The sequence below is a fragment of the Harpegnathos saltator genome, unplaced genomic scaffold (genome assembly GCF_003227715.2).
Source record: "Harpegnathos saltator strain DR-91 unplaced genomic scaffold, Hsal_v8.6 scaffold217, whole genome shotgun sequence".
NCBI lineage: Eukaryota > Metazoa > Arthropoda > Insecta > Hymenoptera > Formicidae > Harpegnathos > Harpegnathos saltator.
This window is the reverse complement of record NW_020230003.1, coordinates 60,503-85,591: the sequence shown is the minus strand read 5'-3', so window position 1 is coordinate 85,591 and position 25,089 is coordinate 60,503. Positions and strand designations below refer to the sequence as shown.

General features: G+C 40.1%; 2 protein-coding genes across 17 annotated transcripts in view; one reads left to right on the top strand and one right to left on the bottom strand.

Moving 5' to 3' along the window:
* The window catches only part of Ids (iduronate 2-sulfatase), an 18,818-nt gene extending 12,804 nt beyond the window's left edge, over positions 1-6,014 (bottom strand). For 2 of the 13 annotated variants that reach the window (XM_025298389.1, XM_025298390.1), the window contains exons 1-4: positions 4,266-4,726; positions 3,774-4,023; positions 2,738-2,996; positions 1,196-1,519 (exon numbers count right to left, since the gene is read on the bottom strand). In XM_025298389.1, coding sequence (XP_025154174.1) covers positions 1,196-1,399 — 204 coding nt within the window. In that variant the 5' untranslated portion in view covers positions 1,400-1,519; positions 2,738-2,996; positions 3,774-4,023; positions 4,266-4,726. The other 11 variants (XM_025298381.1, XM_025298382.1, XM_025298383.1 and 8 more) reach the window with 11 other exon arrangements.
* Positions 4,228-25,089, top strand: LOC105187788 (serine-rich adhesin for platelets). Of its 4 annotated transcripts, none has more exons than XM_025298379.1 (11): positions 4,228-4,290; positions 7,205-7,350; positions 7,589-7,747; positions 7,852-8,264; positions 8,412-8,889; positions 9,634-9,974; positions 10,066-10,274; positions 10,496-10,781; positions 10,860-11,002; positions 19,150-19,299; positions 21,295-25,089. In XM_025298379.1, exons 2-11 carry the CDS (start codon positions 7,228-7,230, stop codon positions 24,894-24,896), a joined length of 5,904 nt encoding a protein of 1,967 aa, XP_025154164.1. In that variant the 5' UTR covers positions 4,228-4,290; positions 7,205-7,227; the 3' UTR covers positions 24,897-25,089. The 4 variants fall into 4 exon arrangements, with proteins under 4 accessions (XP_025154164.1, XP_011147101.2, XP_011147092.2 ...); XM_011148799.2 differs by lacking the exon at positions 4,228-4,290 and adding an exon at positions 4,867-5,331 and having other exon boundaries at positions 10,069-10,274; XM_011148790.2 differs by lacking the exon at positions 4,228-4,290 and adding an exon at positions 4,873-5,331.

Here is a 25,089-nt window from a genome sequence, read left to right as displayed (position 1 = left end):
TGAAGATACACCATCACTCTTTCAAACGCATGTTTTGGTTTGCGATTATCTTTCGAATTATCTTTATTACAGCAATTTTGGTGTAACCATGGGTAAGTAAAAAATTCGTGTCATTTTCGAATATGAGTTCCGTCATGGAACCAATGCAGCGTAAACAACTTGAAATATCAACAAAGTGTTTGGTAAAGATATAGCTAATGAACGCACAATACGTTGATGGTCTGAGAAGTTCTGGCAATTTTAATCTTAAAAATGGTCCACATGGGCGACCAAGATGGATAACGATAAGCTGAAAACTGTAGTGGAAGCCGACACATTTCAAACTACCCAAACTATGAATTAGCAGCAAGGTTTAACGTTACTATTTCAACAATATTGAACTATTTGAAATAAATCGGCAAGGTAAAGAAGCTGGATATATGAGTTCCGCATGAATTAAACAAGCGTTAAAAGAGAAATCGTTTCGAAGCTTTCTTTATCATCACATAAAGGCGAACCATTTTTACATCGTATTACTATGTATGATGAAAAATTATTTTTTTTACAATCGCAAGCATTCGACACAATAGTTGGGTATAAATGAAGTGTCGAAACATAGATCGAAATCGAATATCCATAAAAAAAAGTTAATGGTATTTATTGGGTGGTCCAGCGCTAGTATTATGTACTATAATTTCATGAAACGTGGTCAGTCCATTATAGCGGATGTCTACTGTAACTAACTGGACGGAATGATGAAAATGCTTGCGATTGAGCAGCCGAGATTGATCAATAAAGACAGGCTAATCCTCTTGCAAGACAACGCTCGATCATATGTCGAATAAACAACGCTGCTCAAATTACAAGAGCTGAACTTGGAAACTCTCCGTCATCCATCATATTCATCAGTCCTTGTATCAACTGATTACCATTTCTTCCAGACATTGGACCATTTCTTGCAAAGAAAAATATTCGATTCTTAACAATTTGTGAAAAACGCCTTCCGTGATTTCATCGCCACCTGCTCTTCAGGCTTCTTCGCTGCTGACATAAATAAGCTACCGTTAAGGAGACAAAGCTATGTCGATAGCTTAGATGCATACTTCGATTAATTGTACTACTTCTAGTTTCAGATATTATAAACCAAATTTTTTATTCGAAATCGGATATTTCATATTTAATGACCTTAATAAGAATATTATTGAATAATAGAGACCTGCGCGAACGCTTCAGTAAAAACAATGCTATCTTCAGCTAAGGCGTCAATGTTCGGTGTGTACGCATTGTCATCGCCATAAGACCCCAAACTAGTCCTCAGATCATCGATAATAATCAGTAGGAAATTCGGTCGAGCGATAGCAACAGCATTGTGAACTAGCACAATTGTGATCAAACGGAAGCAGGTCATGATAAATATCATAACTGACTTAATATATCCGGCTTGAAAGGAGAATGTACCCGATGTCTCATTAGAAAGATGTTTCAGTTTCTTCCCGTGTCCATAGTTTACTCAAGGCATTTATCCCTGCCGAGTATGCCTCTAAAAGGAATAAAATATGATAAGAATTCGCTAATAAAAATATATTAAGAAGTTGAATTAGCTGTGTGGTCCCTAGCAATAGATGGCTTTAATAACAAGTTAATGGTTAGTACGAATGTTAAAATTCGGTAGCACTGAAAGATTTGACATTTCTCTATGACACATGACAGTTTGCGCGCTATTATTACTGATAATTTTATTTTTTATACACGTCTAAAATGGATTGTATAAAATTGCATTTTCATTACATTCATTATTTTTTTTGCTTGATTTGAAAAAATCGGCGACTGAAGCTCATAAAATGTTTGTTACAACTTACGGCGATCAATCTCTATCATATTTCAACTTTTGATTTCAACGATTCAAAAGTAATGATCAATCAAAAAAATTCGAAGATTCTGAATTGTAAGCATTATTGAATGAAAATAACGCTCAAACGAAAAAACAATTGGCTGAACAACTCAACGTCGATAAATTAACAATTTCTAAACGCCATGGAAAAAATTCAAAAGAAAGGTAAATGGGTTTCACATGAATTGAGTAAAAGTGCCATTGTAAATCATTTGAATATCGCCATGTATTTGCTTACTAGACAGAAAAAAAGTTTCTTGTGGTGAATTGTAACTGGAGACAAAAAGTGGATTTATTTCGATAATCCAAAGCGAAAAAAATTATAGGTTGATCCAGGACAACCATCAACATCGACACCAAAACGGAACATTTACGGTTGTAAAGTAACCGCTATGTTACTTGAAAGATAGGAAGAAGTCACAGCTAACGACGGAAAATATTTTGATTGATATAAATTTAACTATTTCTTCAAAATAAAGATAAAAAATTGACAAAATATACCAGAATTAATTCCACCTCCTAATACGATTATACCCTGCACATCATCGTATTTAAATCAGAACAGACTCAGATGTTTTATTCGGATGTTTCATAGGGCAGGTTGTTCCAACTTCTTGATAAGTTAACTGATAGTTGAATCATATGTTTGTCTTCGTTCAAATTGAAGGAAAAACAAAAATAAACATATGATTTAACTATCAGTTAACTTACCAAGAAGTGGAACAGCCGGCCTTAAGAAGTCTTTATAGGATGTCTTTTGAACATTTGTACCATATGGGGAGCGACATATGAATGAGGGCGTAGGCGTCGTTGAATTTAGAATTTTGGCACGAACGAGAATGTGCGTCTGAGCAATTGCGGGATCACCTGCAGCTCAGTTGGCGATGTCGCGACAGTTGATTAGCTCCACAGATAAAACCGCTGTTTATTGTTGGTCGGTTCGCTATACGTTGCCAAGGCTATGTTGTACCCTTTGACTATAGAAATATGGATTGTCAGTACTCCATTTTTCTTATTTATCGCTGTACTGAAAAATGTATCCAACATCTTCGATAGTTTTCGAGATTTAAGCCCAGCCCCATCGACCAAAGACCAAAGGGAAGTTTAAACGTATCTTAAGATATATCTATCATAATAAAAGACATTTTATAGTCTATATATCATTAATGCAATATAAATAATGATTTTAGTTAATTTAGTCGATTTTATTAGATTACGAAGTGATAAATTATATAATAATTATAATATGTAAAGAGAAGTTTGGAGTGAATAAATGCAATGTAATACAAAATATCCAACAATAAAGAAGAATATACGTATATTAAAATATACATTAAATTTGGAACATAAATACTGTCTTTTAATAAACGTAATTTAACAAACGCGAACATAATTAAGATTAATAAAAAATAATACAATTTAACAACTGCAAGCATAATTTAGGCGAAATAAATATAAATGTTAAAAATAATATTTAAACATTATGTCCATAACAAAACTTACTGACCTTTAAAAAGAATATATTTTTATTAAATCATGCCTGATGAAAGTATGGTGTATTTTTAATATGGTAGTTTTGCCATAATGGAACAATTTTATTTAAAAAAATTAAAACAGAATTTATTTTATTAATATAAATTTATGGTTTTCCATAACACTTAACACTTCCATTAATTCATGTGTATGCGTATCAAAGTTTATAAATAATATAGATATATTAATATTTCTTAAAGTATTGGAAATCATCTTATGAAAAGCATTGAAACTAGTCAGCTGATTATTAAATCATACAATATTCAATTTTGTTCGCGAAAAAAATAAGTAACATTATAATCATATTTATAATATTTCATCCTAACACAAAATATAAAAATTAGATTTAAATATTAAATTTTTAACTTACCTATAGCAAGGCACAGAATGTTTCTCTGTTTCCTTTTTGCTGTGATATTTGGATGATTTGCAGCCTTGTACAAAGCAATAAATAACCATGTTCACACTTCTTGTTGTATTAATTATCACGTTAATATCGCGTTAGACCAAGCACTTAATAAATGACAGAATTTTAGTTCTGGAATTCCTCACTTAGTCGATGGAGGCGCGACACATCTTGGCTACCAGTCTGAAGTTAGCTATACTGGCAATCCATATTTCTATAGTCAAAGGTTGTACCAGTTACTGATTTACATCACTTCACGGAGCTTCATATTCCACAACTCTACTCATTAGTCGCGACAATTGGTCTGTTCTTTTCTTCTGCATCGCTGCACTAGTGCAATAAGTTAAAGTGAGACAAATATATACTTGTCTCACTCGAACTTATTGCACTAGTGCAGCGGTGCAGAGGAAAAGAACAGACCTAATATTACGTTGTATTGTAATTTATGATACTAACAGGTGTAACGGATATAAACATTGATGTACGTTTGACCTGAATTATTCGTTTAATCATTGCTGGCTTATTCAACATCGTCACCCCTTGTGTACTCATATTCACTGAATATAACCAAATTAATCATTCCATCTTGTTAACGATTCTGTTCTAGCGTCGTCAACTGACGCGAGTTAATTGAAATCGTCGATACTAAAACTGTGACGTTGAGGTCAAGTATCGATTATTCAACCTCGAATGATCGCAAGCAGACGCAAACGACCGAGCCACGAGTGAACGTTACTTCCGATCACGACCGATCCTTTTTTCCCGCCCCACTCCTCTCGCAGCGAATGTCGAATCAGCTGATTATTGTTTTCGTTCTTTGGGACAACCACTTTGGGACGTAGTCCGTGGTGACTACGCGATGTGATGTGCGTACACATAGGCTGCGTCACAACGACACCGACGATGCCACGCTACGTAACGACGTAACCAGTGACGGATTCGTCGCGCATTTCGCCTGGTAGTCGTGCGTCGTGCGGCTGCGGTGTGCGACTGTATGTGCACGTCGTGGTTGTGCGTGTTAGTCTACGTGTTAGTGTGCGCTGTTGTTACCGTCGCGCTCGTCGTCGTGTTCGCGATCGACGAGCGACCCCCGCGAGAGAACGCTGCTGCGAGCCTGCGAGGCGAGAGGAAGAGCCCTACACGCGCGTCATTATGTTGTGATGCATTACGCGTTTTCCTGACGGCGAGAGTCCGAAGACCGACGTTTTTCGCGCGCGAGTGATACTGTCGTGTCGTCGTTGTCATCGCTGTCGTCAGTGTTCGGTGTCATCCGGTTTGCTGATTATCCTCTCGACTGGTCGACCGTTCGCTCGTCCGTTCTTTCTTTCGTTCGTCTGTCTGTCTCGGTCTGTCTGTCTGTCCGTCTGTCCGTCCCCGCTCGTCTGCCTGCCCGCTCGCTCGCGTCCTTCGGTTTGGTTTATCAGTCGCACACAGAATGACGCAGTAGACGGACGCGGTACGCGTAAAGGTGCTGGGCCTCACGCACGACGCACCATGAGAAGATATAGTGTCACACGGTGAAGTAAGTCACACGATCGACGGTGTTTCCCTCCGCGTTACATCCCTCGCTCGGTTTCTCCCTCTGTCTTTTACTCTTCAATCGATCATGAACGAAACGGCGAGATCCACTCGAATCGCTCGCTCGCTCGTATTGCATACGCACACAACGAGTACACCGATAACAACGGCGCGATAAACAGTGCAAGCCTGCTTTGTTCCTTTGATTTCCCTCCCTGATGCGATCTACCTTATTTGTGTCCACTCGCTCGCTTTGTTTTCCTCTTTGTCGCCGCGGAGCGATTTTGCATCGTTCTCGCTCGACGTCGCTTTTTTTAACGCGATTGCGTAAACGTTTTATACGATTGTTGTACATTATCAATTCGCAAAGATACGTCGTCCACCTCGACTATCGTCTCTCTCTCTCTCTCTCTCTTTCTCCCCCTCCCCCTCCCCCTCCCCCTCTCTCCCTCCCTTTCTATCCGATCCTACTTTTCCATGTTTCGAATACCGTTTGTATAAAGGGGTCCGATAATGCATTCACATACCGCCTTTTCCCCGTTTATCTGATGCGAATGCGACATGACACTCTTCTACTTCTCGTCCCGCGGTCGTCCCTGAGTGCACATTCCACGCACAGCTGTGATGTCGCGTTGTGCAACATACTCTGCATGACACACAGCAGGCAAAATAGACCTCCCCCTCCCGCCGCCGTCTCTTCCCTCTCCAAGCTCACCAACCCATCCGCTACTGCCAGCGATGACGATTGTAACCAATGCACTCTCTCACTTTTCGTGCGCGTTAAATAATGCAACCCGCGTAACAATGCTTCGATTTCGTGAAATATCCCGGCCCTCGATGACAATGATAACAACGACGATCGTCCGATTAACGCGACGGCGACATGACAATGTCATATTTCCGTAATCCGCCGCCTAGTAATTTAGCAATATCCTCGTAATGACGTTCGACTTCGACGACGACGGATGCACCTTGGACAGGAAAGTTCTTTGTTCGCTTGCGCGTGAGGATTATATGTGCAATCAACGCTCGTACTGCGCGTTTAGCTAGTAAAGGAGATATTTTTCCACAGTCGCGCTTTTTTACAGCGCTGTCGCGCACACGTGAGATCAAACTCTGCGGCTCCACAATTAGTTTTGTTTTTGCGTTGCCTACGATGACATTTTCCGCGGAGCTTTGTTGAGTTGCGTCGTTTTCTCATTTTCCTCTGCCACTGTCTTCATGTATCTTCTTCGCCTAGCCAGTCGTGTTCCTTTGTCTTTGTTCTGTAACCATTGTTGTCGTCGTCATCGTCATTGTCACCATCATACAACGTCGCAAGACAGTCATAGATGTATTTTTAGCGTAGCGTAGCAATATAGTGTGTGTAGTAGTAGTAGTAATAGTTTATTTATATAATTTTGATTGGTTTGCAGCGAAGCAGGATTCATTGAGAAATCTTGAATTTTTATTTTAACAATTGCTCTCCATATATAATTTTATCACTATTATTTGTTGCAGAGAAAAATTGCGAAATATAACAAAGTATATAATATAGTTTATCCACTGTGTAGATTAAAGATTCTTGTGTATTCCAAATGCTTATAGAATTTTCAAATTATAAATTTCTTAATGGATACACATGAACATTATCTTTTAAACTTAATAAAGAGTTCTTATATTTTTTAATAAGTACTTATATATATATATATATATATATGTATATAAGTATATATATATATGTATGTGTGTGCACGTGCGTGCGCGCGCACGTGTGTGTGTGTGTGTGTGTGTATAAAATTTTTTTTCTAACTGAGTCTAATTCATTGAAATAAGTTTATCATTTGCATATTTTATACATGATAATACAAAGGAACTTCTCCTGTGTTTACAAATAGATAAAATTAATTTGGAGTAAAAGATGTCTGCAGAATCACCAAGGCGAGGTGTGCATAAAGGAGCTCAAGTTATTTCACCTCAACCTATAGTAGACAGATCCATTATTGATAGCGTTGCTGGAATCATCAATGACATAGTGCCACAGGTATGTCTTTTTATATTGCCATTTATATTATTTATTAAATACCTGACCATTTTAGTGTTAACTATATTCCATAATACAAAGCAATATTTATTATTTTTCAAGATTAAATATCTAGTGTTCTAATCCCATAAAAAAAGTAAAAGTTCTTTTAACATCATTATCATATTTATCATTATCATCATTAATATATTATATTTATAGATTATTATTATTATCATCAACCTATAATTTTTCATAGGGATATGCTGGAGTATCTAACTCTGATAATAAGGAAACCATATCATGGGCACGATTTGAGTATGCGGATATAAATGATCCTGCTTTATATCCTGATTATAATGAAGGTTCCAGTACACCACCATTGTTATTGGTGCTAGGATATGCGACTGGTGTTCAAGTAAATATTTCTTTTTAGACCGGAATACTATATTATAAATATTTCTCTTCAGGCTCACATTTTCAGTAACATTGGTTGTAACAATTATCAATTTGTGAATGTAGATATGGCTAATAGCAGCGACGGGAGAGGCAACGGAGGTCTTATCATGGCGACAAGGCGTGGTTCGTACCCTTCGAATTCTACCAAATCCAAAGACTGACGACGAACATGTCGACCCATTCGAAGCAAAACGGCCAATGCTAGCGATCTGCGACTCGGCTGGTCCGGGACCACAATTTTGCCACATCAGTTTCATCTCCTTAAAAACCAGCGAGCAAGTGAAAAGCATAAAATTCAAAAATCCTGTCTGCGATGTGCTAGCGAACAGGCGATCCGTGGTTGTGACATTCTTAGAAAAAATTGCGGTCTTTGATGCCAGAACATTAGAGGATGTTATAACAATCACTACTTGCTACGCTAGCCCTGGCCCGAATCCAAACCCTGTCACTCTAGGAACACGATGGCTTGCTTACAGGTACCGTTTATTTTACACGTTTGATTCTACGTCATTTATCAACACTAGCGGCTCTCTTGTTAGACCATGTAACATGCGGCTCTCTTGTTAGACCATGTAAAATTTCTTATTTGATCCCAATAATTACCTATTACGTAATGTTTATAGCGAAAGAAAACTATTACCCGCAAGAAGGAGCAGCGGTGGTTGCGAGGGTGAAGGTGTACAGAGTTACACAGCGACGGTGTTATACGCGGCGAAGTCACTAGGCAAGGGTCTCCGTGGACTCGGGGAGACGGTAGCTTCGAGTCTGACAGGGAATTCCGTCTCGCCGATGGCCGTCAATAGTACAGGCAATGACGTGACACAGCCGGGTGTTGTGACGATATTGGATCTTCAGGCGGCGAAGGAGGAGAAAGAGTTGGATGATACAGATATAGAGACTGTAATTGCTCATTTTACTGCCCATAGTGACGCGATCGTTGCCATGACGTTCGACTTAACGGGCGCGCTATTAATGACAGCGGACAGAAGGGGACATGATTTTCATGTATTCAGAATTCAACCGCATCCCGGTGGCCCGACACTGGCAGCAGTGCACCACCTGTATATTTTACATCGCGGCGACACTACCGCGAAAGTACAGGTATACTTTATTCACTGCTTGCACTTTGATCGCATATACAGAAATCTCACATGACCGTCATTTTATCGAAAAGTAAAAACTGAGCAATTTAAAATTAATTTCTTCATAGCGAACGTGTCGAGTTATCGATAGTTTCCGAGACAAGCGATCAAAGGCAACACTTTTCGTAAATTAGACGACTAAAAAAATAATAAAGTTATTTTCTTTGGTCAATTTCAAGTTTTCTTAAACAGAGTTTAATAGATATTCTCTTGAATTTCAATTCTTAGAATTTTCTTGGACAAAATTCAACAGAACTTTCATTTGGGATTCAACTGTAAAGATGTGACGTTAAAAATTGAAAAGGCATCATAAATACCGACAAAATCGACATTTTTCGCGGAAAAAATAATTCTATAATTAAATAAGGATCAGACGAATACCAGGTGACGAGAAATGATATTTTTGTTACTGGAATTGGAAACATTCGTTTGAACATTCAACAACATTAGATCTCCGTTGAAATAACAGAACAATAGACTGGTTAGAAACCTTCTACAAGAATCTTTGTCTGCATAACCGAGTTTTTGTCTAGTCCTCAACAGTAAATTCAGATAAAGTTGTTTTTTTTCCATTCTAAGGAAAAATTATTTTCAGATTGCTCAGAGAACCTCTCTGTAAAATTAAGATCGCGAGCTGTGAGACATTTTGTCTATGTATGCTCTGCTCGAACATCTCATTTGATATCGCTTATTTTCGCACCAGGACATGGTGTTCTCGAGTGATACACGTTGGGCCGCAGTTTCCACCGTGAGAGGTACTACTCACGTTTTCCCTGTCGCTCCTTACGGTGGTCTCGTGGGTGTGCGGACACATTCTACGCCTCACGTAGTCAACCGATTATCGAGATTCCACAAGAGCGCGGGCCTGACGGACGACGGTACCCGGTCTCATTCTCCAGTGTCTCACGCGGAGCTACCTCTGTCTGTTTATCCGTACACAAACCCTCGACTTCCACCGTATCCTCTTCCAACGATATTACATCCCCTATCGCAGATACGACAGCCTTCTTCTTTGAATCACGTCAACAGCTCCTCCCAACCGAGGTAATCATTGCCGAATGTTGTGTCCTGTAAGAAGCGATAAGAAACAATAAAAAATACGATTGAAGAACATATGTCGTCGTATGTATCATAGCAGACCGCAGCCAAGACAACGATTACATTCGGACGACGGCGGAACCTTGCCGTTGAAGATTTGCGTGTGCTTTGCTCCGCCGAGAGCTTGGATGTATGCGCAAAGGGAATCTAGCAGCAAAGTTGTCAAGAGAGCCGTTGATTCCTTATTTATCATGGCGTGTCACGGCAATCTGATCCAATATGACTTAGAACCTAAACCAGCTGCTGGTATGTAAGAAGAAAAAAATAAAATTTGTATTTTTTTATAATTTACTACATATGTTACAAAATACATATTATATACAATTTTTATCATCAATTTCTATCGATTAAAATTTTCATTATTAATTTTTATTACACTCCTTTAGAGTTATATTTTTCTTGTTATATTCCTTTAGAGTTACAATTACATTTATTTATTAAAAAAAAATATGTATTTTTTGGTTCAGGAGTACCAAAAGAAAAGGTTTGCGACGATACTATGATCGAGTTGGAAGTCGAAGCGAGGGGTCAATGGCCGCTTTTGCGAACGCCCAATTCATCAGAAATCGTCCCACCATTGCCTTTATCTAATTCGTTATTCAGCGTTACGTTCGCACCGAAGAACAACCAGGAATACGACACAGCTGAGGATCGTTGGTTGAGCCAAGTAGAGATCGTAACGCACGCTGGGCCGCATAGGAGATTATGGATGGGACCGCAGTTTGTCTTTAAAACTTACAACGCGCCCAGTGGGTTGGTGTTTTCTCACTCAATTTCATAATCTGTTCTCGGAGAACATGACTCATTAACAAGATATTGATTGTTATTTAGGGTGTCTGTCAATCTAGTTGAAGCAGAAGCGGTCGAAATCGGAGTTACCTCCGGTGGGTCACGTCCAGCTAGGTCGAAACCCGTTAATATGCCGCATGCATCCTCTAGACCATTGATGCCAGTTGTCATCGACGGATCTGGGAGTGAGTGTCCATAATTTGAGATTATTGCGTTAAGAAATATATGAAGCGGTAATTCAAAATAGAAAGAAAAAGAAACATTAAGTCTTAAGGTTCTTGATCCTTCGCCACAAAACTCTCGGTTAATGACGTAAGAAGTGAGCAAATCTGTATTAAAGATTTCCTATAGATTATGTCGAAATAGAAAGATATAATTATAAAAATAACGCTTACAATCGATTGAACATATTTTCCCGAAATGCTCCGAAAACTTTCTTGTTGAAGCATTCAATAAATAGGTGAAAAATTAACATGACAAAATTTTGGGAGAAGGTAGTTTAACCCTTTGACTGTTACGGTCGAGATAATTCGAGTGTGGAAAAAATGGCCGGCTTGCTACGATCGAGTTTACTCGATTTGGACTTTCAATGTGTGTGATATTGCGTGTATTTGCGGGTATTTTTTTTCTTTATTTAAAAATGTGAATTTGTGAAAATCTGGATCATCAGCAAATTATAAAATATTTTATAATTGTAAAAATAACTCAGCAAAGAGGGTCATACTGGTCATTTAATATCTCAGCAGTTAAAGGGTTAAAAAAGATGGTTACATATTATACTAATTTCGCAGTTATGTATATATTGGTTGTTAGAGCAAAAGGAAAGTTTATAGAACAGTTTGGGAACATGCTCAATCGATTACAAGTATTATTTTAATGATATATTTTTTATTTGAAGGTGGTAATACGGAATAATTGCACATGTGTTCGATTAAGCCTCATATTACAGTCATTTTATAATTGTTGATTGGCTATCCCTTATGAAAAAAAACCCAATTTTGGGTGTTAACACTCAAAAAACGCTTAACTTTGGGTGTTACACGCCGATAAAAAATGCTCATCTTTAAGTGTTATACACTTATACACGTATAAACGTTCAATTTTGGGTATTATACACCGAAAAAACACTCAAATTAAGTGTGATTTCGGATCGTCAATTGAAGGTTACATCCAAATGAGGGTTAACGCTCAACGAAAACTATCAAAATAACACCCAAGAAAACTCTCAAAATAACACCCAAATAAAACCTTGAAAATGAAACTTTGAAATTAAATGCACTCAAATTTTGCAATAGACGGCAATACACATAAAGCATATGTTCGTGAAATCTTTGTTTATTTGTTGTTTTCACTTAAGAACTTAAAAATAAGGCATTGATCGAATAAATAAATAGGCTAAATATATTTTCATTTAACTGTATCATTCATTTTGACGGTGTTCGTTTTCAGTGTAATTGTAGAGTTAGTTAACCATCAACTGTAATACTCGAATGAGGGTATACAGGGTGTCTCAGAACTTTGGGACACGGGCTCCGTAGGGACATAGAGCTAAATGAGAGGAACAAAACAGTCCACTACCATAATGTGAATCGTAATAGTTTTTTAATTATAACTGCAAAGTTTGGCGTTTTCCACAACCAGCGCGACCTATAGACGCTCCACGGCAAGCTATTTGCGTAGGGACTGAGCGATAACGCGTCTCGCGCTGACTGTCGCGATGGTGTCTTGGTGCTTTGACGCCTCTCACTTAACTCTATATCCCTACGGAACCCGTGTGTCAAAGTTCTGAGACACCCTATATATACATCTACTGCGCAAATAGTAAACATTAGGTATTAAATACATATATTTAATGTCCTACTTAGAAACTACGACATTAAACATATATGTTATGTATTTAATACCTAACGTTTTTACTATTTGCATAGTGAGTATATAGGGTGTCCCAAAAGTAACGGACCACCCTAATAACTCTTCAGTATTGAAGTTTCAAGGAAAATGATCTGAAAAAAAAAAGTTGTAGGGATTTAAGTGAGCTACCTTATGATGACCTTGACTTTGACCTTGACCTCTATTTTCAAGGTCATTCGAAGGTCAACTTGCGTTTTTTAAATGAAGGAACCCTTATTTTTTATTACACTTTTTTTCTACTAGTTAATTTGACAACAACTTTTGTCTAAAACAATTTTTTTATTTGTCTAATATTTTTTTTAGATATTTGAGGAAAATCTGATAACTTTCTATATTTAATTTACGATATCTCACTAACTATTTGTCGGAAGAAAAAGTGATACTGGACTTTCTTGCTTGATTTAGTCTCAAAAATATATTGTTACAATAGCGCCCTGACTTTTGTTAACTTACTGACTTTTGGAAATTTCAAAATCATCAAATTAACAAAAATCAGGGCGCTATTGTAACAATATATTCTTGAGACTAAATAAAGCAAGAAAATATAGTACCACTTTTTCTTTCGACAAATAGTTAGCGAGATATCGTAAGTTAAATATTGAAAAAGTTATCAGGTTTTCCTCAAATATCTAAAAATATTAGACAAATAAAAAAATTATTTTAGACAAAAGTTGTCAAATTAACTAGTAGAAAAAAGTGTAACAAAAAATAAGGGTTCCTTCATTTAAAAAACGCAAGTTGACCTTCGAATGACCTTGAAAATAGAGGTCAAGGTCAAAATCAAGGTCATCATAAGATAGCTCACTTAAATCCCTACAACTTTTATTCAGATCATTTTCCTTGAAACTTCAATACTGAAGAGTTATTAGGGTAGTCCGTTACTTTTGGGACACCCTGTATATATATATCTTTATTCGAGTATTACACCTAGTTGATGGAACACCATTAAAATGAACATGTAACAATCATATGAAAGTATATTTAGCCTATTTAGTTATTCGATTAATACCTCATTTACGAGTTATTAAATGAGAATACAATGAATAAACAAGGGTTTCACGAAAATATACTTTCATTTATGTATATTGTCGTTCACTGCAAACTTGAAATATTCTGAAAAATGAAAAATAAAAGACTAATTATACAACATTATATTTTATTCAAAATATAGGTTTTCTAACTACTGGCACGCGCGCACTATTGCACGATTGACGCTCTAACCAACACACTATTAAATATCTATTACTATTCAAATCACTATTAAATTTAATGGTCATACTAACCGACATCCAATACTGATGCCCAATGCTTAACCACTGTAGTGGTCTGTTCTTTGTAGCTGCACTGTTGAACTGGTGCAATAAGTTAAAGTGAGATAAATATAGGTTTTCTCACTCTAGTTTATTGCACCAGTTCAGCAGTGCAGCTACAAAGAACAGACCAAATATTCAGTGTCTACACCAATAATACACCGAATATTAATGGTTACACCCAACTGACACCTAATATTGAGTGTCTACACCAAGATAATAACAAATATTGATAGTCACACCCAATTGACACTCAATATTGAGAGCCTACATCAAAGTTACACCGAAAATTTGATAGTCACACCCAACCGACACTCAACATTGATGCTCAACACTCAACTAACATCGAATATTGACGGTTAACATTTAATTTTCATGGCAAACACCCAAATTTCAATGATTACACCCAAATTGAGGGTCTTTTTTCATAAGGGATCAAGCAAGAAGCATGGCGTTCAGAGCATTTTACAAATATTCTTCAGTTATTTGATATATTCTTCGATATAAATATATTTTTATTTGGAAATGACACGCAAGGATTTTTAGCATATTATTTCTGGTCTCACATTATTATCCAATATGGCTACGGTGAATCGCCTAGGAAGCCTTACAAATAAACCTCGGGAAATGTTAGACGCCGAGTTGTCCCTAATTTTTTACAGTTATTTTTTTACGTCAAAGTATGAAATCTGAATTATCATTTTTAGCTTAAATTGTTTTGCTCAATTATTTTTTAAACAAGGTATTTTAAAACGTCAAAATATTGTTATCTGTTTGTGACATTTTCACGTCATATTTTCGTATATATGGTCATTTTTGGTCATTTTTTACTAGATTTTTACTTCGAAATGAGCATGTTTGCTGCATAGTAACGCCCATAAACATAGTATATTTAGACTGCGTGTTCGAGGAGTGGGGATGTAATTCTCGGAGAGAAGGAAGCACTCTGTTTTTACTGTTCGTTCTCTCTCACACAGTCTCAATGGAAGAGGTACAGGGGAGGCAGTTGTTGTACAGCAGAGCTCGGCAAAGTTTACAACTTTCGGCCGATTTTCGGGAGCTACGCCTCCTATCTCCCTTTACCGCGGATCCAGCAACTGTCGGTCACGGCTTGCGACTTCAGGACCGTTGAGATCACAAGGCGCATCTATGTGGTGCCTATTAAAGATGCGTTCGGGGAGCGCGTCGATCAGCGCTAACGCGTCATTCAATCCTTGTACATGTAATGAGCGATAAAAATAGAATAACGTGTTAGCGTTGACAGCGTGCTCCTTTAACGCACCTCAAAGAGAAGAGCTGAAAAATAAATGTATCGATACAACTATTGGGTGAGTGCAAAAGTTCGTGCGGAGTTTGTGAGTAAAAGTCACACAGTGATTAGGCAAACAAAAATCTTTATTCAATCAATGATATATTCTCCATCGTTTTCTATAATCTTTTCCCAACGTTCTGGCAGCATACGGATGCCTCGATCATAAAAACTGCGCGGTTTAGATTCGAAGAACGAAGAGACGCCGTTTTTTAAGGCCTCCAAAGAGTCAAAGTTTTTTCCATTTAAATAATTTTGCAATGACCGGAACAAGTGATAGTCAGATGGTGCGATATCAGGAGAATACGGTGGATGCGTTAAGACATCCCATTTCAGGCTCTTCAGTTTGCGCAGCGTCTTTTTCGAAACGTGTGGTCTGGCGTTGTCGTGATGAAAGACGATTCCCTTGCGATTTGACAAAATCGGACGTTTCTCTTTTATTTTTCGATTCAGATTGGTTAATTGGCGACAGTACTTGTCCGAATCAATCGTTTCGCCAGCGGGGAGAAGCTCGAAATAGATTATGCCCTTGCAATCCCACCAAACAGAGAGCATCACCTTCATCGGGTGCAAACTGGCCTTTGGCATTGCGTCACCATGCTCACCTGATTGTTTCCATGTCCGTTTGCGCTGAACATTGTTGTAGAGGACCCATTTCTCATCGCCCGTCACTAGTCGATCCAAAAACGACTCGTTATTGAGCCGCCCGAGTAAAGAAACGGCTACAGAAATTCGCTTGATTTTGTTCTTCTCGGTCAGCAAATGGGGCACCCATATATCGAGCTTCAAATCGAATCCCATCTTTTTTAAACGCCGAAAAAGCCGGTTGATCGGTCAACGTTTAGTGCTGTAGCAACTTCTTCTGTTGAAATTCGCGGATTATTGAGCACTAAAGTACGCAAAACATTGTCATCAATGTCAGTAGGTCGACCAGAGCGTGGCTCGTCTTCAAGGTTAAATTCTCCGCGCCGAAATTTAGCAAACCATTTTTCCACAGTTCGTTTAGCTGGTGCTTCATCCTGATAAACATCCTGAATGTTTTTTACGGCTGCGGCAACGTTTATTCCCTTCCGAAACTCGTAAAGCATAACATGCCGTAAATGCACCTTATCGATACTCATTTTTAAAGTGATATTTCTCGAAGCAGTTTGTATGAAAACAAATGATTTTTTTTTTAATAACAGCTGAAGACGTCACCTTTCCAACGTTATATAATATGTAGATGGAAGTATTAATGACAACACTTTACGACGCTTATAACTCCATCTATTGAAACTCCGCACGAACTTTTGCACTCACCCAATACATATATAATATTTCGTACAAACTTGTACAAATATACAGGGTGTCTCAGAACTTCGGGGCACGGGCTCCGTAGGGACATAGAGCTAAGTGAGAGGAACAAAAAAGTCTTATATCATAATGTGAAAATCGTAATAGTTTTTTATTTATAACAGCGCAATGTTTGGCGTTTTCCACGCCCATCGCAACTTATAGACGCTCCGCGGCAAGCTGTGTGCGTAGGGGCTGAGCGATAAAGCGTCCCGCGCTGACTGTCACGATGGCGTCTTAGCGCTTTGTCGCCGCGCGACGGTCAGCGCGAGCCGCGTTATCGCTCAGCCCCTACATACAGCTTGCATACAGCTTGCCGCGAAGCGTCTATAGGCCGCGCTGGGCGTGGAAAACGCCTAATTTTAGGTTGTTATTACTAAAAAACTATTACGATTTTCACATTATGGTACAGGACTTTTTTGTTCCTCTCACTTAGCTCTATGTCCCTACGGAGCCCGTGTCCCAAAGTTCTGAGACACCCTGTATATATTTTTTCTTATATTCTTATAATTAGAAGATAACATAAGATAACTCATGACGTACTATTGCCGACGCGTTAAAAAAAAAAAACGCGTCGACAATAGTACCTCATGGGTGACGAGGAAACTTATTATGTTACTTTCTAATTGCAAAAACATGAGAAAAAATATACAGGGTGTTTGAAAGCTTATCATACAGACGAAAGTTGGAGATAGATTGGGTGTAGCCGAGAAGTAAAGTCATGTACCATAATGTCAAACTGGCAATAGTTATCGAGTTATTAATTGAAACATGTGAGCCAATGAGCGTGTAGAAAGCGCTAGGCGGCCGCCTCTTGTCGCTTGCGCTCGCTCGTCGTTCGCGCTCGCTCGCCTCTTGTTGTTTACGTTGCCCCTCGCTGCACGCGCTTGTCTACCGACACTCACTGACTCCGCCTGTATCAAATGTCTACGTGCTTACTGCAGTCGCCCTCCGCTCTCTACGCGCTCGTTGGCTCACATGTTTTAATTAATAACTCGGTAACTATTGCCAATTTGACATTATGGTACATGACTTTTCTTCTCAGCTACACCCAATCTATCTCCATCTTTCGTCTGTATGATCAGCTATCAAACACCCTGTATACAGGGTGGGGGGTTATAAGTTTACGACCCGAAGTGTGAAGGTAGATTGGGTTAAGACAAACATAAAAGTTCCATACCGTTTTGCGAGATTCGCAATAATTATCGAGTTATTAATGACAGAAACCTGGGGAATAGGAGAGCGATAACGCGAGACGCGTTATCGCTCAGCCCCTAAGCACACTGCTTGCCGCGGAGCATCTATAGGCCGCGCTGGGCGTGAAAAACGCCTAACTTTGTGCTGTTATAATTAAAAAACTATTACGATTTTCACATTATTGCAGAGGACTTTTTTGTTCCTCTCACTTAGCTCTATATCCCTACGCAGCCCGTGTGCCAACGTTCTGAGACACCCTGTATACTTATACAAGTATATATTTGTACAAGTTTGTACGAAATATTATACATATAGTTGTATCGATACATTTATTTTTCAGCCTTTGAGGTGCGTTAAAGGAGCGCGCTGTCAACGCTAACACGTTATTCTATTTTTATCGCTCATTACATATACAAGGATTGAATGACGCGTTAGCGCTCCCCGAACGTATCTTTAGTAGGCACCACATAGATGCGTCTTATGATCTCAACGGTCCTGAGGTCACGAGCCGTGACCCTCAGTTGCTGGATCCGTCGCGCGGTAAGGGGAGATAGAAAGCGTAGCTTCTGAAAATCGGCCGAAAGTTGTAAACTTTGCCGAGCTCTGCTGTACAGTAACCACCGCCCTTATACCCCTTTCATTAGGACTGAGCGAGAGAGAACGAACAGTACAAACAGAGTTTCTTTTTCTCCGTTCCTTCTGGTTCCTTTTCTCCGAGAGTTATACCCTCACTCTTGAAATTTGGGAGAACGTGCAGTCTTGATATACTGTGTCTATGGTAACGCCGAAGACTAGCGTCGACTATTTAGCGTAAACCGGACATTTTCAACAATGACGTCGGCCACATTGGATCCACCATGATGCAAAACAGATTTGATTCATTATCAGCGACATATGTATACGAGTCTTAATAAATCTAGATCTGTTGTTAAGAAATACTGTTTTAAATATGTGTAAAATAGTATACTTGCGCAAAACTTAAAAAATTTTGAAAAAAATTGAAAATTTAATTTGAGCTAAAAATGATAGCAAATTTTTTCATATTTTGACATAAAAAGTAATTGTAAAAGTTGGAGATAATTTGGCGTCTGACATTCCCCGAGATTTACTTGTTAGTATGTTCATATATAGAATCAGTATAGGAACTCAGGAGCCTTAATGTATCATGTGCGCACACATGTATACATCTACAAAAATAATTAGATTTTCGTGCTGAATTAGTTTTTTTTAATTCGAAGAAGGTTCAAAATATTAATTTAATTCAATTTTGTAGGCAGTTACGAGCAATCGCCGAGATTCATGGAAGCTTATGGCGATCCTTCGGACAACGAGAACGTGGCTATTGGCAGTTGCGAGAGTCAGTTGAGGGAAGATCTTGCGGAAGCTATGCTCGAAATATCCATCGCTTCGCACCGTGCTCCAGGTAAGTAGGTTATTAAGTTAACGCAGGATTATCTCAGGGGAGCATAATCATGAATACAAGTCTATTTCATTGATCATTTATTTAGGTTTAATTTTCATGTTACATTGTCCTCCGCAACAATTTAATCGATATATTTCCGTACGAGCGAGAGAGAAAGAGAGAGAGAGAGAGAGAGAGAGAGAGAGAGAGAGAGAGAGAGAGAGAGAGAGAGAGAGAGAGAGAGAGAGAGAGAGAGAGAGAGAGAGTGAGAGTGAGAAAGGGGGAGAGATATTTGTACGCGATTTGATGATCCTCAGAAATTTTTATTTGCTTCGTATTGCGGATTTGCATGCATTCCATATTTTTGCCATACACCATACACACTTTCATTTTCACGTTTAATCATCGGTCAAAAAACAATATTTCCGCTAGATTTATCCAATGAATGCAATCAGTAGCGTTTAGCGGATATATGTTTTACGTATCTTAATCGCTTGTAATATTTCTGTTCTGTTCGATAATACGAAAAGAAAAATGAAGAAAAAATTGCATTATTGAATTTGTGTAATTATATTTTTTTTTCTTTTCTTGAATATATATTTCATATATCAAGCATCATCAAATAAACATTATTACAGGTTACTGAAATTACTTTTAGATTAACTATAAGATCGTTTATATCAAAACGTGTAATTCCTTTTTGATCTTGAAATTTCCGAAAAAATAATCATTAAAAATATGCTCCTGTGATAATTGCACTTTAAACAATGCAATTTTTTCTTCATATATTTTACAATCATCAAACAGAAGTATTTCAGATAGTCAAGATACACGAAACTCTGTATACAGAATAATCCATTTTAAATGCCTACCTGAAATATCTCGGTAGAAAAATGCATTATTCGGAAAAATATTTCAGGTAGAAGTCTGAACATGTTAGAAGTTAGAGCAAAGTCACTGTTTTGCTACACAATTTATGTTTGAAGTATTTTTCTGGATAATGCATTTCTTCCGAGATATAGATGGGGATTTAAAAAAGATTTTACATTATATGTATATAAATATAAATAAATATGTATACATGTTTTATTTATTTTTTTAATTTTCGATATTTATTTAAACGAACATTTTGTACACTCATGTTTAAAATCATAAAATATAAATTTATATGTAAGATTCGTGTAAAATTTCGCGTGAAATGTATGCTTGTTCTAAGATTGTCGTTCTTTAGAACAATAATATCGAGAAGTAAAACGAATAAGATTCTCGAAAGGCAAAATATTTGCCGACGTTTTATGTTAATACTGTCATCGCGCATTGCGAGATCTTGTGTATCCTGACTAAACCAAAAAGAACAAGAAAAGACAAAAAATATGAACATGAGTAAAACTTTCTTCCATCCTTGATTTAACTCCTGTACATAACAAAGGATATCTCGATTAGTGTTGTAATATCTCTATTCGCGTGGATACAGAACTGGCCAGAGGCAGGTATCTCCATTTTGTTTCTGTAACTGCATTGTTATTTCTAAGAAATAACAGCGAGACATATCTCTCGAATGCGCGTTTTTTGTATGAATAGAAAACAGTAAAAAATGTTTAGAAAGATATGTACTGTCTTTATAATAACAATTATACTGATACATCATATTACCTTCGAGGCTTTGAACTTTGTATATCGAGAGAGGGGGGAGGGAGGGGGAGAGGGAGAGAGTGAGTGAGTGAGTGAGTAAGTGAATGAGAGAGTGAGAGAGAGGGAAGGAGAGAGGGGATAAGAGGGTTAGAAAGAGGTAAGAGGGTTAGAAAAGGGTGAGAAAGAGGGGAGAGAGAAGGGGAAGGGTGAGAGTGAAGGATGAGAGGGAGTGAAGGAGGGAGGGAGGGTGAGATAGGGGTGAGGTGTGAAAGAGGGTGTTTGGTATGAGGGTGAGAGAGAGAAAGAGGGGGGTGAGTGAGAGTAAGAAGGGGATGGGAGAAACATACGATATTGATACCTGCCAACGGCTTTTTCTGTTAATAGGTAGGCGATCGGTATTTGAGAGGGTGGGTCAGCCCATAACTAAAGTCGTCAACCCTCTTGGCACCGTTATTACCGTGTCAGCCGACGAGGAGGACAATGTTAGCAACTCCGGTCGAGAGTTGTTTGACTTTGCGGAGGAGATACTTGCACCGGCGGAGGCACCTAGAAGCATATGCGCCGAGGAGGGCCCGGCCTCGCTCGGCGATCTGGAACCGCCGGAGTACGGCCAAACATTGCGTGATCTGACAGAGATTTGCGCAGAAATGCGCTCGACCAGCGAGCCAGCGATCGACAGCGTGCCCGACGAGAACATATTAGAGTTGACAGAACGTCGAGCTCTTTGTGCAGAGATGAGAACTTCGACAACCGGAAGCGGTAACAATGTCTCATCGATTGACTTCGAAAGGGAGGAGGCCTTTCGTGACGTGCCAACGAGTCTGAGCCTATGCGCCGAGCAAGGTGAGATCCCGAACAGCCCGATGACGCGGGCCAAAGAAACTGTCTGGTGCTGCAAGAGGTCATCATCAGGCAAGCGTGACGATCATGAGGAAGCGCGCGAAAGAAACTTCGCCAAGGCTAAGTATGTCGTCAGCTATGATGACGACAGCGTTACGCTGATGGAAAATAGAACGACGACGACGAATACGGCGACGGCGATGGCGATGGCAATGACGACGACGATGACGCGCGTCAAGAATACGATAGACCAGACGCAGTCATCCGTAGACAAAGAACAACATGTGGTCGGGCAAGGAGCGCTGAATAAATCTGCAAGAAAAGATTCCGAGAAACAATCGTTCAAGAAACTTGGATTATCAGCGAACGTGTCGTCAAACTCGGATTCTGTGCAGAAACGTCCAACGGAACAGTCGACATGCATGGAGAAGTACGTAGTGAAGGAGGATGAGGACAATGTCATCATCGAAGACGCACGATATAGCGAATCGACGGGTGTCAATACGCATAAACAACAGAATAGTCTCGACGAGAAAACGAAGGACATTGGCACTGAGGCAACGAAGGTAAGGTCGTCCAACGTAGCAACCTCGCGCAGAAACAAGTCAAAGACTGTCGTTACATCGCAGAATTCTTGTTCTGGGAAGAACGGAGCGGCATGCGAGACCAGAAAAAGTAAGCGCGCGAAGGAAAAGTCTTTCGTGGTTGGGTCGCATGAACTGCAATCGACGAGCGATAAAACGAGAGAGAACGCCAAGCTCGAAACCATGCTCTCGGAAACGAAAGCAGGTCTCTTGAGCGACGACGACAATGACGACGACGAATTGCCACCGTTGAATCCTTCCCCCCTAGACGACTTCAGTTCCATCGAGTACCATATGCTGGCGGAGGCCGCCGGTTTTCCGGCCGGCAAAGACGCTGCCACTTTTTCTATTCAGTCGGACGACGACATTGAGCACATTCACATAGACTCCGAGATGATGCAAGTACGAGAACGAACAGAAACCGGCGGCCGCACTGGCAGGGATACGATGTCCCGGTTTTCACACAATCAGGAACTGTTTTCTGTAACGCAACAAAGGAAGAACAGCAAAAACACCATCTCGGACGATGATCTGGAATATATACATAGCTCCGAGCTCAGCGACGTTCCGGAGCGTGCCGACACCGCGGTCAAGTATTCCTCTAGGAAGCCGGACGAAGGCACTAATGATAGTTTACACGTAGCGTGTCTCAAGCACAGCAAACACACGTTATCTTTCGACGATGATTTGGAACATGTGCAGCATTCCGAGATTCATGAGTTGGAATGCACATCTTTTACATCTCAAAAACCATCGGCGGCGACGGTCACTGCCGCGGTCGAAAGAACCTCGACGAGGCAAGAGACATTGGCAACGGAACAGCAGACAATTCCGAAATCCTTTAAGACAAACAAGAGACGGAAGGACATCATGGTGATCGACAATGAAACCGCGAAGGATACGGCGGAGGTTACCGTGATTTACAATCCTTTGGAGGAAGTCTTCGACACCAAGTGTGGAACAGAACGCAAGGATAAGCTGGAAGTAACGTACCCGGTGAGTCCTACGAGGAAGGCCAAGAGTCGCGGCACTTGGAAGACCACGAATTCCTCCTCTTCGTCGTCGTCGTCGTCGTCGTCGTCGTCGTCGTCGTCGTCGTCGTCGTCGTCGTCGTCGTCGTCATCGTCATCATCATCATCATCATCATCGTCGTCATCGTTACCTGGCAAACAAGCTCCTCAATCTATGGCGGGTGTCGTCGAGATCATTGACATCGACGCAATGCAAAAAGTTGAGGAGATAGACGCAATGGCAGCAGGCAACTCCAAATGCAAGATATTACCGTGGTGTCAAAACGCTGTTATCGTTGGCGCGCGCGCCAAGAAGTTCCACAGGAGCAAGAAGTTGCACGTGGACAACCAGTCATCGCAGGACAGCACAGTATATTCGCCGTTCCATCCGTCCAAAGTAATGATGGCCGAATTGCAGGAAGCCGTGGAGGAGATGCCCGTGGTCGAGGCCAAGTGGCAGGAGCCAAAGCCGCAAGCCGTCGCAAACACGGAGGTATCCTGGAGTTCAATCGTGAAGAAGAACGTCTTCTCATTGTTGTCAGACGCGTCAGAGGCGACACCTCGCGTCAAGGAACGGAGCCTCGAGCCACTGATGGAGGCGGAGGAAAGATTGCCGGAGAACTTTGGAAACCAGGATCTGTCGTCTGAGTCGACCGCGCCCACGACGACACGCAGATGTCGATGGCTTAGTTTTATGTCTAAGCAGGAACGGCTTGACGTGGAAAACAATGACGTCGCGACAGCGATGACGAAGGCGACGGTGGCAGTGATGGAGCTGAATGAGAATATTTCCGTAGAGCTTCCCGCACCGACGGTATTCAATGACCTGAAAAATCCTCGCGACAGCGATGTCGATGGCGACAATAGTGACGTTGATGACGATAATAATGACGACGACAACAACGATAACAACGTTCGCGACAACGTCAACGTTGCGTGCGTAAGCTCGCTGCGTAGAGCCAAGACTCGCAAGATCGAGTCGATGAAAAAGAAGACAGAGAACAGTTCCCGCGTCTCGGCGGAAATAGTAACCGACCGACGACTGGTCGACGATGACGATGGCAGCAACAACGGCGGCGGCGACGCCGAGACATGTCTAGGTAACGCAGCTGTGAAAGGAGAATCGCAAGAATCTTCTTTGCAGCTCGCTACAGTGCGCCATCGGCAGTACCAGCCAGAGGACAGCCATGCGGCCGTGGAGCAGGGCGTGCTTTCGGAAGCAGCTCGCAACGCGGCTGAAAGCGAACTCGAGCCTAGCGCTGACAAGCATTGCGACTCGAAAGAATGTAACGAGTCATTACCTGAGCACTCGACTTCGTCGAACGAGCTGACCAACGCCACGACGCTCGTTACATCCAATGTCAACGGTGATGGCAACGATGCTACTGATAACGGCGATAACAACGCCTGCTGCACACAACAGGACTCCGCAGGGAAGCACAAAGGCCACACAATGTGCTGGCTATATTCTGGCTATAAATCCGCCGTGTACACCTCAATGAGTACTAGGAAAGTTTACAACGGCAGGTCCAAGAGAAAAAAACACAGATGAGTAGAGGATTGCGTGGATGTACCTGGGGCCAGCCTTGCCCTGTACATACTCTTGATGCAAGTCACAGGAGTGGATTAGCGTTCTTTAATAATAGCGAGGGAATCTATTGAGATCGCTTGGTTGTTCTCCTCTCTGTTTTGTAGAAGAATCTAAACATATATCGACAAGAGCTCTTAAGGCTTATCTATGGCCA

Excerpts from the sequence above, each read along its gene's own strand:
- LOC105187788 (XM_025298379.1), top strand. The coding sequence starts at position 7,228 with ATGTCTGCAGAATCACCAAGGCGAGGTGTGCATAAAGGAGCTCAAGTT. Across the intron at positions 7,351-7,588 it reads TCAATGACATAGTGCCACAG|GGATATGCTGGAGTATCTAA; the intron begins GTATGTCTTTTT and ends AATTTTTCATAG. Across the intron at positions 11,003-19,149 it reads TGTCATCGACGGATCTGGGA|GCAGTTACGAGCAATCGCCG; the intron begins GTGAGTGTCCAT and ends TCAATTTTGTAG.